Raw genomic sequence first — 16175 nt, 5'->3', positions numbered from 1 at the left:
GCATCAAAGTATACAATAAACGTTCCCGTTCAAGCTCACAATAATATTGCAGAAAGTTTCGTGATCCCTGTAGAAGTGTCTGTATTAGTATGCAGCAACACGTCATTGATGAGTATCATCATATGCAATAATTAAAGATTACCTAGTACGGCAATAGTAGCAACTTCTGATAAGGTGGTCTGAGGTTGCTACTTCTTTTTTTGTTTACTCAGAGCATTCATTTAAACTGAAGTGTCTGAAATCAGTATGTCATGTAAATTCATTTGTGTGGTTATTTGGGGCAAGTTAAAACACAGAACATGGAGAACAGAACATACCTACTGTTTGTAAGAATGAGAAGTAGTTCTTCATGCTGGAGGGAGGAGGCAGGGGAGATGGTAAGTCCTTCCACAGGCTTTAATGTTCCAGGCAAAAAGAGGACTCATCTGTGGCTGTAACTATTCCTGGCTAAAACTTGCTTGCCTAACTATTGTTAATGTCAGCGTTCCCTTTCTCATTTAAGCAGTCCCACTGAAATTATATGGGATTGTTTCGGAAAGTAAGCATGGCATGGACAGCTCCACTCAGCCCTTGCTCTATAAAGGTATGTGTTTAGTGAGCAACAAGAGGTATTACAGGCTGGCAGAGCTGACAACTTACTGCCGGCAGCCCAGGATTTAAACTTGGATCCTGTTTGAGGAAAATGTTGGCTTACACTTCTGCAGTAGAAGTCATATGGTAACTCTTTATTTGTATATGCTATTGAGAGATCTGCCAAAACTGGTGCAATAACAGACACAATGTTTTCTGTGCCCAGGGATTTACTGATGGAGATTTGTCAAAAATTCAGTTTGGAGGAGCTAATGTCTCAGGATTTCAGATAGTTGACTACGATGATCCTCTGGTGTCAAAGTTTATACAACGTTGGTCAACACTGGAGGAAAAAGAATATCCCGGTGCACACACTAGTACAATTAAGGTATGTCTTACATTTGTTTTAACCATGACGGAGGTAGAGGAAATGAGAGAATTGGAATAGAAAGACAAGAGGCAGAGAAAGCCGTTCAAAATTAGCTGTGCCAACGCAATTTTATATTTCTCTTGGGTACTTTTAACATTCACTATCATAGGACTGGTTGAGTAAAGATACTGCAGTGTCAAAAATGTTCCAAGACAATTTTAATTTTTCTTGTACCACTGTAAATCTGCACTTGACGGCTTGTTAGGTAATTGTTTTGGATGTGATGATACATGAAGTATCTACTGACTTTTTTTGGTTTTTCTCTTTCTCTGTGTTTTGAAATGTTTTAAAGGAAAATATGTAGTCATACGTAGGCTTCCAGGGAGCACAGATCTAGCACTTTCTGATATAACATAATCTCCCAAAGAAATGGTAAGACAGTTACTTTGAGACAGATGCCTAAATCCTACAAAGACTTAAAAATAAATGGTGTGCCTGAGGTACAGAATCATGGTCTGATTTCAGGCCTGAGTGAAACAAGATGTGACACGGGGCAAGTGGTTAAACTTCCTTACCTCAGTTTTCCCTCTGGATGAAACTGCAATAATAGTACCTTCTTACCTTACGTGACCATTATGAGGATCAATTAGTGCTTGCAAGATGTTAAAAAGAATAACGCAATTTTAACGCCAAATAATTTTTCTTTTAAGTAATACAATCAGAAATTTTATTAAGAATGAGTATACTTAAATAACTCCAAAAGGTATTAAGACAAAAAGATAAACAGCAAATGTTCTAGGCGAAACTTTTTTTTTTGTGCTATAGTTTGAATATGAAGCATATTCTTGATTTATAATGAGATGGATAAGAAGTTTCAGCAAGGAATGTAAGAACAATTTTTTAAATTCCTGGAACAAAAATCCTTAAAATCGCACAACCTTAATTTAAATTGAAAAATAAAATTTGTAGGTTCCCTTTTTCTGAGGCCAAATTTATGGGGGACTTAGTCAAAGCTATGATTTTTCTTTGGTTATTTTTGTATTTTAAAATCCTTCGGACAGAATAAGTGAATTTCTCATTTGATGTTTGACAAAGTAAACTAGTCTGTGTCATGTCTTTAGATACATTCATATTACATGCATGTAATATATGTAATATATAGTGCTCTCATTTAGGAAAAAGGGAAGGCATGTGGCTGTGGGTGATTGATGCAATTCTTTTGTCTCTGATTTTTGAGTGCCCAAATTACTTACCTACCTACTAATGTTGCAGAATTGTAGTCTGGAAATAATCACTGTGAGGTGCATGACTAAAGTAAAAAAGTCTAACTGAAACCAAGATGCAGTTCTTCTTGTTAATGGAAAAATAAATTAGTGGGACACAGTGCTAAGGATTCTGGTACCTCTGATATTCCTTACGTTAGGGGAGAAATCATATGTGTGTTAGATAAGATGAAGTGGTTGCCATGTTTTCTTATAGCATTAAAATCAGTAACTTTATCACAGGTATTCCCTTTATTTCTTCCATGATAGGTCCTTTCAAGTCTACTAGAAATTGAAAGGGTTGAAGGAGAGTATTTGGAATATCTTATGTTTTTGAGGTTTATTTTGTTATGGATAGGAAAAGTAAATGAATTGAAACATTTATTTTCATGAATTTCATTAACTAAAAACACATTTTAAATTGAATTAAAAAGGCTGATCTGTCTTCCTTTATATATTGTCTGCTCAAGAATTATACAAGCGCACTGACATTCAGTCAAGAGATGGAAACTTATGTTAAATTATCAGATAAATTATAAATGCTAGAGGTACTGATGGGGGGGAAAGTGGATGTATATTGCACTGCTTGGAGCGATTGATTGTATCAGTTACTGTATTTCTTTGTGTAGCTTTCTGTCTTTTACCCTTATACACATATCACTTGTCATTTTTGCCTGCCATTACACGTAACGGCAGAGCTATGTCACATTTAATTCCCATTCTTGAGGGAGCTAGAGGCAGAGCAGAATCATAGAAATCATAGAAACAGGGCAAGAAAGGTCTTTGAGCAGTCAGTCTCCCGGTCCATCCTCTGTGCCTGAAGGCAGAATCCGCTATACCTGTGCAGTTCCTGTGGATAGTGATTTCACAACTTCCCCAAGCGTTCTATTTCGGAGCTTAAATAATCTTATTTTTTGTTTTTTGTCTAACCTAAATCAGCCTTTATATCGCCTAATCTATTACTCCTTTATCTGCTTCTAATGGATATGTGGAAGTTCTCCTTTTTAGCTCTACTTCTGTATTTGAAAATGGCTACCATATTTGTCCTTGCTTTTGTCCCTGCTAAACTACATAATCCCTTTTCCTTTGAATTTTCTACTCCCAGATCTTGTTCATCATTTTTCTCTGGAACCTTTCTAATTGGTACCCATCTTCTTTGAAATGCCAGGCTGGGTACTGCACCACTTCTGAGTACTGTGCTGTAGAAATCGAAATAATGGCTTGATGTATCTCGGAGACAGCACTCCTTTCAGGGCTTCCTTTTGTGTTGCTCTCTCTTCTCCCTGCCCCATCATGACACTGTTGAAATATATTTATCATGAGATACACGCTAACATCCAGATCTTTTTCTGCATTGCTTTTCTGTACTGCTGCCAATTTAGACAGTCTCATAACATGTCTGTGCACATAATTATTCCTTTAAAGTACAGGATTTTTCATGTATTCTTGTTGAATTGCATTCCCTACCTGTCCTTCCTGAACATGCCATTCCTTCTTATATTAATAATCTAGCCATGTTTGTTATCCTTTGCTTCTCGGAATAGTGTATAAATATCTAAGTTACTGAGCAGGTTAACTCACTGGTCTCCTATTTGTCCCTTCTGTGATCTTATGAATAACCTTTCTCCCCTTTTGGTTTTGAGGCAGTTATCCAAATTGTTACTGTTTATAAATGAGCTTTTGCCACCCTCTTTGGTTTTGAGGCAGTTGTCCAAATTGTCAGTGGTTATAAATGAGCTTTTGCCACTAGTTCCCATGGGATCTAGGAAGCTGTCGCTGCAAATTCTGTATGAAGCAGTTAGGAAGGCTAATAAAAGTCCTGTATTATCAATACAGAAATGAGAGGAGGTTACATGGCCCTAGCAGGTAGTTTTATCCCTGGGATTGCAAATGTTATATCTCACTGCAGGCAATAGCATTGCAACTGTGTTGTATTATCTTCCTTCTTTAATCCAAAAGGAAGCATACATTCATTTCACATTATAAAATGCAAGTCAATGGAATATGACTGAGCTGACATGGCAAGACATATCACAGCATCCACGTACAGTCCTGAAAATGGAGAAAGACACCTCTTTCTAAGAAAAAGTGCATTTCAAAGGAACATGCTTTTCAAGAAAGGAAAACATTGAAAACCTGTTCCATAGGTGCCCAGAAGAGGACCTGGATCAAATTGCTTTAAAAATGTATCTTTGCAATTTATGAAGTATTAATTATAAGAAACTGCAGTCTTAGGATGTAGATGAGAAGAGCCACTGATTTTATTTGTTGCTGCACTGTACCTGTGCTGATAAAAACCACAAGATTTAAAGATTAAGCAGGACACTTAAAACTAGTGCTTTTCTGCCTTTTTACAAAAGGTCTTCTCATCTTTCAAAAGTAAAGCTGATACACTGTTTACCTCAGCTTAAATTTGAAATATATCTGTTGTAACCAAGGGTGTTATCAGTCTCTGCATGCAATTCCAGAAGAGCTAATAATGTGCAGATCTTGAAACATACCACTGAGCATCGTGGCGAATTTCTTTGTCAAGTAGCAAAACAAAAGCCACATTTGATTTTATAAAGGCCTAAAAATAACAAGTTGAAATCCCATTTTGATCCGTTATTGTGTATTTACAGATATGCTGGACTTTCTGAGCCTTAGTGTTGTGGCAGGCTATTATGTCTAAGGCAAACTTCTTGCTGTTGTGGAAGGACACTGAAGAACACATCTGTTCAGATCCAACTGCTCCAACTTCCTAATCTGATTAACCCATTCTGTCTGGGGCAGCCTTTGGTCTAATTCCAGGAAGAAGCTCAATTCGTACCTATTGCGGGCTAGTGAGACATGATAAGTACTAGGCTTAAAGTATACAAGTGTAAAGGGGGACAGGAGTGGCTGGAGAGCAGCTGTGCAAAAAGGGATTTGGGGATGCTGGTCGACAGCAGGCTCAATAGGAGTCAGCAGCGTGCCCTGGCAGCCAAGAGGGCAAACCGCATCCTGGGGTGCATCAAACACAGCATCACCAGCCAGTCAAAAGAGGTGATTATCCCACTGAGTTCAGCGTTGGTGCGGCCTCACCTCGAGTACTGTGTGCAGTTCTGGGCCCCATAATTTAAGAAGGATGTGAAGGTCCTTTAATACATCCAGAGGAGGGCAACAAAGCTGGTGAGGGGGCTGGAAGGCATGTCCTATGAGGAGCAGCTAAGGACTTTGGGCTTGTCTAGTTTGGAGAAAAGGCAGGTGAAGGGCGACCTCATGGCTCTCTACAGCTTCCTGAGAAGGGGATGTGGAGAGGGAGGTGCCAAGCTTTTCTCCCTGGTATCCAGTGATAGGACATATGGGAATGGTTCAGAGCTGCACCGAGGGAGGTTTAGACTGGGCATTAGGAAGCATTTCTTTACCGAGAGGGTGGTCTAACACTGGAACAGGCTTCCTAGAGAGGTGGTCAATGCCCCAGGCCTGTCAGTGTTTAAGCGGCATTTGGACAATGCCCTTAACAACATGCTTTAACTTTTGGTCAGCCCTGAATTGGTCAGGCAGTTGGACTCAATGATCGTTTTAGGTCCCTTCCAACTGAAATCGTCTATTCTATTCTATAAGCCATCCTACTCTTGATGAGCTTTTCTAAGAGCAACCTTAGGCTTGGTGTGTGCAAGAAGTATCTGAGACAACTTGTGTATGATATATACAGAAACTACGTGCAGCGTGCAGAAAAGAATTTGGGGCTGCCTGGTTGAAAATCTAAAGCAGCTCAGACTTGTAGAGAATACTGTTGTGCTGGAAGATGGTAACAACCCCAGTACTCATTGCAGCTGTTTTCGATGGCTTAAACTGCTTCATGCCGGTACGTTGATTCAGATGTTCAGAATTCATACAATTGTATTTCAGGCTTCATAATCTGTTCCCCACACATACACACACACAATCAGTGCATAGCTAAGATAACAAAATGATAGATTGTTTTTGCCTTCTGATTTTGCCTTTAGTAGTTTCACATTTGCAAGTCTTTTTTTTTTTTATCGCCAAGTCGTCTAGCCTTTTAGAAAATTATTAAGAAATCTATTTTTTTTAAAGATAATGTGATTCTAGAATTTGAAGTGTTTGTGTAGTACAAAATGGTGTGCTCTTTAGGATAAAATTGCAGAAGTTGAAAACTGCCAATCTTAAACTGTAAGTCAGGAAGAATGAAGCTTGTAATGGAAAGCTGCTGGTTTAACTCTACTGGTGCTGATTTACCTCGAGGATGGAATACGGAGAACATGCAGACAAATATAAAAGCACTTAGTTACCTTGCAGAAATAATTAAAATATGGATAACTCCTTGATAATAAGGAACAAAGAGGAGAACAGTGAAAACTTTTCTTCAAACTGGAAATTCAAAAAGCATTTGGTCTAGATATAGACAACTAAGCAAAATTACACAATTAATGAACTAGACAATACCTTAATTTTGGGACATGCCTCTTATGACTTCAGTATGTTGGAAAATGGTTTTATAATACCAGGCATTTTAATAAGAGTTCTAAGTGACATTCTGTTGCATCTGCTACAGTTTTAATGGAAAAATATGTTTGATTATGCCTGAATTCAAGTAGATTATAATGATTTATAAATAAGAATAAAAAATAGTTAATTTCACTATTTATTATGTGATTTAATCAGGAACTGAACTGGAATATTATTTTTTTTTAAGTGTCCTTGTAAAACTGTAGATTTGTGAGATTTTTCTGCCTATGTTTTCCAGTCCTTGCGTTTTGGTTTCCTGGGCATAAAAAATATACGTCTAGCAGTGAGCATTCTAGCTACCTGGTTTCACTGGGCTTTTGAATCCCAGTATTCAATCTTCTCTACTTGCAAAAATATATATGAAAAATGTGGACATAAGAAATTTCACTGTTAAACTTCATGCTTCTTTTTTGTAGCTTAAGGCTCTTTTGCATAAGTAATCACTCATTCCAGCACAGTTGGTTTGGGTTTTTGTTTTGGGTTTTTTTTTGTTTGTTTGTTTTGGGTTTGCTTTTTGTTTTTTGTTTGGTTTGTTGTTTTTTTTTTTTTAAGAAAACTCAATTAAAGAGTGGAACATTTAGTCAGTGAAAGCAGTGGGTGGTTTGAGGTGATATCTGTAGATTTGTCTCAGACATACAAAGGACCTATTGACCCAGATCCTTCGATCCTGCAAGTAAAAGTGGCTGAACTGTGCTAAAGCAAAAGTATTTCCCAGACTTCAGAAAACTACAGAGGCAAGTCCTGATGTCCCTATGCAGCTCTGTTTCTTTGAATTTGAATCCACTTATTCTTGGTAATTGTAAGTGTTTAAGGATCTTCAGCCAACAAAGTGCAATAGTTTCCTCCTGCCTATTTTCCCAGGACTCTTTATCACTTTTTTCAACCAGCAATTCACCTGAATATGGTTGATATAAACAGAAGAAAGCTATTATTCCTTCATGCACCAAGTGTTCAGCAAGATCAGGCATACCTCTGGCCTCACCAAGGTCAATGTCATTTAGGAGAGGAGAGCTTGATGGAGAAATGGGGATAAGAGGAGAAGGGGGAGGGATACACAAAGCTGAAAGTAGTAGTAAGAGGAATGTGTGATTCAGGAAAAGGGGTCAGCAAAGTGGCAAGAGCCTGTTGGGATGTAAGTGAAAGGCACAGAAGGGTGGTGGCAGCTCAGAGCTGGAGAGGCACCTATGGCCAAATGTTTCTTGGGTCGGGGGAGTAAGGGAGGAGGAGAAGCACTGAGGATCGCTTATGTGAACAAGGAGAGGAGACATGCAGGCTTATTGCTGGGGCAAGGCTGGTATTAAGGACCCGTCAATGTAGGTAGCTGCCTATATTAGCCGGTATGGGGTGGCAGAAAAGCAAACATGAAGTGTTTATTATTCTCTGACAGTAACTATTTCTTGGTAAAATCAGCAACCTGGTAAGACTGGTGTATTTAATTCTATTAGTATTTTACTTGGAATTAGATTGGGGCAAACAGTCTTGAGAAAACGTTTAATCTTGAGACAATAGGCAAATACTTGTGCTGGTTGGGGTAGATGAGAATTGATAATGAAACTAGGGACGTGTTGTGGTTTAGGTTTTTTTTCTTTTTTAAATTTACGTCTTGACTTTACTATTAATTTTAAATGGCAGGTTTTGGAAATTTTTAGAACACTGCAGTATGTATGATGAGTGCTCTCAGATCCTGTTGATTTTTTTTTTTCTTCTTTTTTTTTTTTTTTTTTTTTGTCCCCTGGTAAGTGGATTTCTGCAAGGTGTATTGTAATATCATGTCCAGGTACTCCTCCTACAGATTGTTACAGATAATGGCGATGATTCAGAATATATTAAAACCAAATTAAAAGATCATTTAGTGTGGTTTTATTTAATAGGCTAGTCAAAAATTCCAATCTAAAGAATCCTCATGTGAAATTCCAATTTAGAATCATTTCTGTTGCAGTGTTGTTCAGCTTCTAGGGTAAATAATTTATTTCCATTAGTCTATATAGGTCTTCCTGTTGACTGGGAGTAAAAATAATATAGCTGAAGAGCCTAATGGAATTTTCAGGTTCTTATCATTCATATAGTATCAGTCATTTTATAAGACAGAATGATCTAATCTCTAATCTCTCTTCTACCATTTTATTAATTGCGCCAACCATGAATTATTCTACTAGAAAATGACCTAGAATACGTTTTTATGACCATCTCAATAACTTTCTCTTGGTTAAAAGCTCAACTCAAGGATATTTACCATAGTTAATTATGCTTGGATGGCCATTTTTATCATAAAAAGAGCAGTGATTGAAAACTGTATTTCAGTAAATGTTTTAGTATTTGTAGATTTTGTTCTCATCCTCTGCTTTAAATTTTCCTACCTGGTCTATTTTCACTATTATAACCATAGGCTTCAGTTTTTGCTGCTGGATCCTGCTGATTTTTAACACCGTGAAGAGTCACATACTTTTCTCTAGCTTAGCCTTGAAGAAAAAGGTTTTATATATTCATATGGTGACAATTAAAAAGGCATATGTTCTTTGTGGTTTACAGTAAATTAAAGGTGACTTTATCATCAGTGGCATTGTTGTTTTGAAAGTGCTTTCTGTTTGAAGTTATAAATAAGATTATACAAATAATTGTAAGATCTTATTTATTTTGTCAGTTTGTATATTTTCCACAGGCAGTGGCATGGATTAGAAGACAACAATTTTTTTTTTTAATAAGTAAAATACTGTGGGTTCAAATCCAAATAATTGTTGTTATTATTTCTGTCAAGCTGTATGGATTCAAACCCAAGTAATTGATTTTAATTTTTTGTCAAGCTCTGTGTGGGTTTTTTGGTGATATAAAGTTCACCAGGAATAAGCTTTAGGTTTGAGAATTAGGAGGGTTTAAAAGGCTTCTAGAAAAACGGAGAGGAATAGGGCAAGAATTAATAGACTTTTTAAGGAACTTAAAAAAAAGAAGTGAGTTTAGATAGTAAACTTTTCAGCCATTGAGTAATGTCTGAAGATTTTGAGAACCTCCATGATTTGAGGTTCAAAGAAGTTGTTACACAAATGTAGTGAATGTACAATTGGCAGTTGTACAAATATGTAAATTATGAATAGTTTGGAGTTGTTTCTGCCTTTACTGGAAGAAGAGATTAGGTGTCCTCCTGATTTATTTATTTTTCATTATTTAGGATTTTTCAGAGGGAGAAGGAAAGGTATAAGGTAGAGAAAAAAGATGTACACTGTGAAGATTTGCCTTAAAAGCTACTGTGTTCCTTTCAAGATCTTGTTTTGATACCTGATAGTTATTCTTTCTCATTAAGAAGTTTTTAAAGGAAAGATATTTTTGTATTGCAGCATAATATGATAGATTAGGAAAAAACGCTACAGCTGTGAACATTTTTTTGGTTTTAGTTTGTTGGTTTTTTTCCTTTTTTAGTACTAGCATAAAAACTGCCATGTTTTTAATGGCACTGGCTAGGAGAATGCCTTGCAGAACTTGGTGTCTGCTTCAGTATTTCATTGACTTTAAATTACTTATACATGATAATTGTAGCAACAGCAAAATAAAAGCCTTGTACAGCAGCGCACTGCACTATAACATCATTACTGACCACTGGCTGAGCAAACAACATTGAATCATCTCACCAGTTGTATGCTTTAGATCCGTTTGCCATGACCAACAAAAGCTGAGACAAAACAACATGGTGGACTCAGGGTAAAAGGCAGGACGCTTCTGACAGCATCTGCCCATCTTTCTGTGGGCACAGATGGCTTAGTTGAGACAAAGGTCAAAGGATTTCTAAGGTTGTCTGACATGGTGGAGCTCTTTTTCTGTGATGCATTTTCAGAAAATAAAGGGGCCACAACGTTAGGCTAATTTGACCTTCTGGGTAATGGAAGGGATAAATTCCCACACAACTTCTGTATTAACACTCCTGGGGGAATGTAAGACATGCCTGCTGACTTTCTGGTCTTTTGAATGGAAAAGGGTCTGGAACTTCGGTAGATCCAAATGCCAGTGCCATTAATAAGATCTGGCATTGTTCTGCTTCCTCCTGGAAGACAGAGGGTTTATTTTGTTGCTAAGACTTTTGCCAAGATCCATAATTTTTTTTCTTCTCTCATGTCTTTCTGATATTGTGAAGAAACATCTGTTTTACAGTAGCATTAGCTCTTCTCTTTGGCCTTTGCATTAAATCTAATGAAAGACTTTTATTTTTTTTTTCTGCTGAATTAGCACCTCTGATGACTCTAGTGAGAAGAGTGTTCTTCTGGATTGGAAGTAATCTTGGGGGAGGAATTACAGTCCCAGAATCTCCCTCCTTTTAGAGTAGTAGGTGAAATAGATAGAAAGGCCAAGCACCTTGGGGTTCATAAATCTTGTGATCTTTGCTATATTCAGCTTTAAAAGGAGTGAAAGAAGGTCACTTTCCCCTATAAGTATCCTACAGTGGGAGCATTAGGATAATTCAAGTGCCCCAGTCTTGTCAGTGTCTGCTGTCTGTGCTCTGAGCATGTCTTTCAAATAGGAGTTAGGCTTCTGGGATGTAGGCTTAGGCAGGTGCCTAGCCACTGGGCTAGAAAACAAAGCTGTTCTGGTTCTGCCGGAAAGCAACTTTTCTAAACCAAACAGGGAGATCCTAAAGAACTTAAACACATTACTAAAACAGCAGGTTTTCTGGATAACAGTTTTGTACCTGAACACTTTAATTTTTCTAAGGTGACAGGTTGCTTAAGGCATTCTTTGCATCTGGCATTCTGCCCAAAACATTATGGCATTTCAGAGCAAATATACCTATTATTTGTTTAGCTGTTCTGTGCACACAGAATGCTGGAATTGCAATTAAATAAAGGCTGTCATCAAAATATAAGTTGGTGTGGCTCAACAACCTCTGGAAACAAACTTTAATAAAGATAGTATATTTATTAAGATAAATAGGGCTTGATCTCTAACCTCATCTTTACCGAGATTGATTTTTAAAAAATTTTTTTAAAGATCTGGTAATTTTACGTTTTATTTATTTCTCTTCCCCTTTTAGTCAGGACCAGGATTGTTATAAAAAATTTACAAATATTCAGTTGATATTTCCCAATATCTTGCATACATACAGTTATTTTCAGCTGGAAGCAAGTCTGTTGTAAAGGCTGCCTGTTTTCACAAGAAGTCCGTTCTATTGTAAAGATCACAGAGGAAGAGGCAAGCATTCGGGCTACCTCATGTCCCCAGTGTTTGAAACATTCCCATAGGTAATGAAGATGCTCCTGTGCTTAAAGCCCATTTACAGTTTGAATGGCAACCAGCCTCACATGCTGCTTCATACAGACCCCATTCATGTTAATGCCTACACAGAACAGATGAGAACAATGCATGATTATGGACACAATTATAAGCCATCTGGATTTACAATAACATTTATGTGTACAATATTTGACAACATTTCTTATTTCTATTGAAAGTAACTATTTGCATTCCCATGCTCTGTCATGACAATACGGAAAGTATCACAAGAGATCCTGAAGGAGGTAATAATTTCCCATCAGTTAGTGAATTTTCTGCTAACTCTTTCATCTGTCGGGCCACTTTCAAATGTTTTCCAAGGTGTGTGTAATACTGTCCATTTCAAAATAGCCCCCAGATACATTAAAGACCCTTAAGAAATAGGTGCCTGAGTTGCATTAGTTTGACTGCACTGAAAGTCAACAGGAGGTAGTTGCCCAGTTCCTTTACTAGCTCTTGACAGGTAACTTTGTCTCTCATTCTTTTTACTTGACGTTTTATATATGTATATACCCATTTTTTATATATAATATGTAAAAATGTAGGAATGCTTCTATATATAGAATACCAATATCTATTATTGGTATACCAATCTCTAGCAGTTACTTCTGAAATTACAAAGAGTTTGGTAGAGTTTTGTGAATGTTTTGACCAAAAAGCGCAATTACAGTACTAAAGCACTATGAAAAGGTAATTCTGCTTTTGTGGTATGTACTAGCACTCAAGTAGAGAAATACTTCATTGTGAGAAAAATGCACAAAACTCAGATGAGAGATTTTATTGAATATAATCCTCAAAGCAAAATAAAGCTGTAACATTTATTAAAACAAGACACCATTTGATATCTCGGTTTAGTCTGTGTATAGTTCAGCGAAGTATTACAAACAAGGTGATAAAATATGTAGTGAAACATTGGAAAAAAAAAATTGCTAGTATAGAGCAGTAAGCTGAATATTTATATACCCACAGTCTACGAAGACACACAGTTTGTGTGAGGAACCCCCTTTGTGCCTGTTTCAGACTGATTTTGGCCTTCTTGAACACTGCTCCAGCTGCATATGCCATTCTAGCTGAGGTCTCCCTAGTGTCTTGTACACTAGCGCTGTGTTCTTTGTCTCTGCCGGTACAGTCTCTGCCCAAAATATCCTATTATTTTGTTTCTCTTTCTCACTGTTGTGTTAGATTAGGGCTGAATGGCTAGTTCATAGTCCCCTTGAGTGGTTTTAATTTGTTTTTAGTGTGTCTACAGTGTAGACGTATGTATCTCAGCTGATCAGCCTGAACTCCTCCAGTAGTCTCCGAAGTCACTGGAGATCAAATTAATGGAATCTAAGACATGATTCATTTCATCGTAAAGAAGGTGTCTAACATGGGTCAAAGGAATCACACCTTAAAATACTTATTTTTCTTCTTTGACTGTAGAAAAAACCAACTAGTATGTCAAGGACAGATTTAGACATTGCAGATATCCAAATCAAAAGAAAAATAATTCTACTTCTTGTGATTCAGAATACTTGCCCTTTTTTTTTTTTTTCATTTATGTCTTCGCATTTTCTTTTCTTTTCTACTGCCCCAGTATATTCTCTTAATATTTTAAATCTCTAGGCATATCTTCATGCTTTAATCATAATTAAAGCATGCCTTAACTAATACAGGTGGTTCTGTAAGAACTATAGGATAGTACCTATACCATTTTATATTAAAGTTACTGATTTTACCATGTAAAGTTGAAAGTCACTGAAATGAAGTTAGGAGATTTACAGTGCTGTAAAAGCAGTAGGCTGTAAGAGCCCATCCTACTTCTACAGAATAATATTCCAAATAGTGTTCCCACTTACTTTAATAGTGCAGTTTAGAACGCAGATGAATCTCCAGTATAAAACAAAGCGAATCAAGACGGAGCTAATGCATCCTTTAACTGATGACAATTTTATTTATATATGCAGACACACATACACAGAGGCACCCCTCTGCATGAGCAGGTTATCAGTCTGTCATTTCTTGTTTATGGTAATGAGTTCACTTTGGTTTAGTTTGTCAACTTTAAAACTATCTACAGCTTAATGAATAGATGTAATGAGCCCCATGAAGGTTATTAGGAGCTGAAAGTGTATGCAGAATAAAGCAGTAAGAAATGATGCATGGGCTGTTTGGTTTCATGGCATCTCCAACAACATGAAGATGTAAGATGCTTGTAAAATATTTTGAGATCCTTAGATTAAAGCTGACTTAACCTAAATTAAAGCATGTGGACTTTATATAGGTGATGACGTGTATACACGTACAGATGTATATTGATAGGCAAAGCCCTACACAAACTGAATATATGACTGAATTGTGAGTATTCAGGCCAGTAATTATATGCTATAGAGATAATATTCTTGAGATAATACATTAAACATATCCCAATGATCAAGTGAAACATAGGATAACTGAATTAGATAGCACTATAGCTTCTCAATTTCAAGCTCTTATTTTCTCTGCTACCCAAAGTACGTTTCAGTGGTTAATGACAGTGCTATATCCAAAGTTTTTCAAAACGCTAGTGTGGTACAGCATGTTTCTGTATGGCAAAGAGCTGCACTTAAAGCAGCATTGCTAGCCAGTCCCAAAAAAATGAGTCAGGGTCCTTTTTCTTCTCTCTGTTACCTTCTCCTCATCTCCAAATCCATGTCTGCCACTTAATCACTGCTACTCCAGTAGTAGAAAGTAGAAAGCTCCAGCCAGTCTTTCACTTTATTCTTCTGCTGTTCTGATCCCTTTAAAGATTTCCATGCAAGTCACTGAGAGAACTTTCTTGAGAAGATTCACATTAATCACCCAGTAAGCTTGTACATCTGAAAAAAAGAGTTCTACCTTCCTTTTCTTCCTCTCCAAGGTCTAGCAGTTGCGTACAAAAATGACCTCAATTCAGGAGCCTGCCTTGGTTACAATTACAAGAGCCTTCTGCATGACTTGAGCTAGCTAATTAAAATTCTCGTTAAAGTCTGAGGCATTGAAGCAAAGAGCCAATATATCATTTCTCACCGCTTTACAGTTTATATATTTTCAGCATCTAATAGCCTTCATAGGGATCATTGCATTCATTCATAAGGCTGTAAGTAGTTATATTCTGGCCCATATTTCCAAAAACATCCCTTAAATTTGGCATAACTGCAATGTTCTGGACTCATAAAGCCCATCCAACAAAGTCCTCAGTGTACATGCATATGTGGTTTCTGTTCAGTTAGTTAGTTAAGATGTAAAATTTTCCAGTCACTGAAGATAACTGCTTTTGACTGTTTAGCCCCAGCTTCTGATGCATGTGATCTCAGGATTCTTCTCTGATGTCTCTAAAGTTTCCAAGATCCTTATATTGTGTCAGACTAGAAACATGGGGCTCTTCCTCACCTCTGTTGTTCTTTGAGGGACACTACTTCTTCTGCCAGATATCTCAGCCCAAAACATGTTTTTGCAGGATGTTGACAAGATATTGCATATTTGAAAATAGCTACCCCTGAGTTTTTATATTTCACAGATAAAAATTAAGCCCACGTATATCCAAATACATGTTGTTTGGTTTTGTGTATACATATGTGGGAGGAGATGTAGTCTAGAGATCTGTATATAATTGCATCTCCATGAAGAGAGTAATCAGAGGAATAATTTCTTAGTTTTAGAGGCTAACTCAAGTTAAATAGTGAAAATTATTTCTTTTTTCACCTTTCACCTCCGTGGACTTCCAGCCATATCTGCACACAGAACTGTTACACAGTTGTAATGAGAAAAGAATGTGATTTGCAATAGGTGCCCCTCAGAGGGTAGTGACCTCTAAACTAAAGAAAAACTGGTCTCATTTCAAGTATATCTTACTGTCCTTTTTACTTTTAATATGTTTCTGTGTCTAATGGATTAACAAGGATTGGAAGGCATAGTGAATCTGAAACTGGTTTTTAATTAAATATTTTCACTTGTTTTCAGTATACGTCTGCTCTGACCTATGATGCTGTTCAAGTGATGACAGAAGCTTTCCGTAATTTGCGTAAACAGAGGATTGAGATCTCCAGAAGAGGAAATGCTGGAGATTGTCTTGCAAATCCAGCTGTACCCTGGGGTCATGGTGTAGAAATAGAAAGGGCATTGAAACAGGTAGCTTCCCTGGAGTGAATGCTGGGATGAGTGCATGTGTGAAATTCTCTATGAATGCTTGAAAAGAGCCTTCCAGTCTCCTAACCTGCCTGGATCTTGCT

General features: G+C 37.1%; 1 protein-coding gene across 3 annotated transcripts in view; it reads left to right on the top strand.

Annotated features, from left to right (window-relative positions):
* The window catches only part of GRIA2 (glutamate ionotropic receptor AMPA type subunit 2), a 95781-nt gene that overhangs the window by 53569 nt on the left and 26037 nt on the right, over window positions 1-16175 (top strand). For all 3 annotated transcript variants that reach the window (XM_087735591.1, XM_087735592.1, XM_087735593.1), the window contains exons 6-7: window positions 797-958; window positions 15907-16074. In XM_087735591.1, coding sequence (XP_087591717.1) covers window positions 797-958; window positions 15907-16074 — 330 coding nt within the window. The remainder of the gene's footprint in view (window positions 1-796; window positions 959-15906; window positions 16075-16175) is intronic.

Source organism: Nipponia nippon, unplaced genomic scaffold, assembly GCF_047370975.1.
Source record: "Nipponia nippon isolate SJK-2023a ecotype South Korea unplaced genomic scaffold, ASM4737097v1 scaffold_6, whole genome shotgun sequence".
NCBI lineage: Eukaryota > Metazoa > Chordata > Aves > Pelecaniformes > Threskiornithidae > Nipponia > Nipponia nippon.
This window is presented reverse-complemented; position numbering and strand designations above follow the sequence as displayed.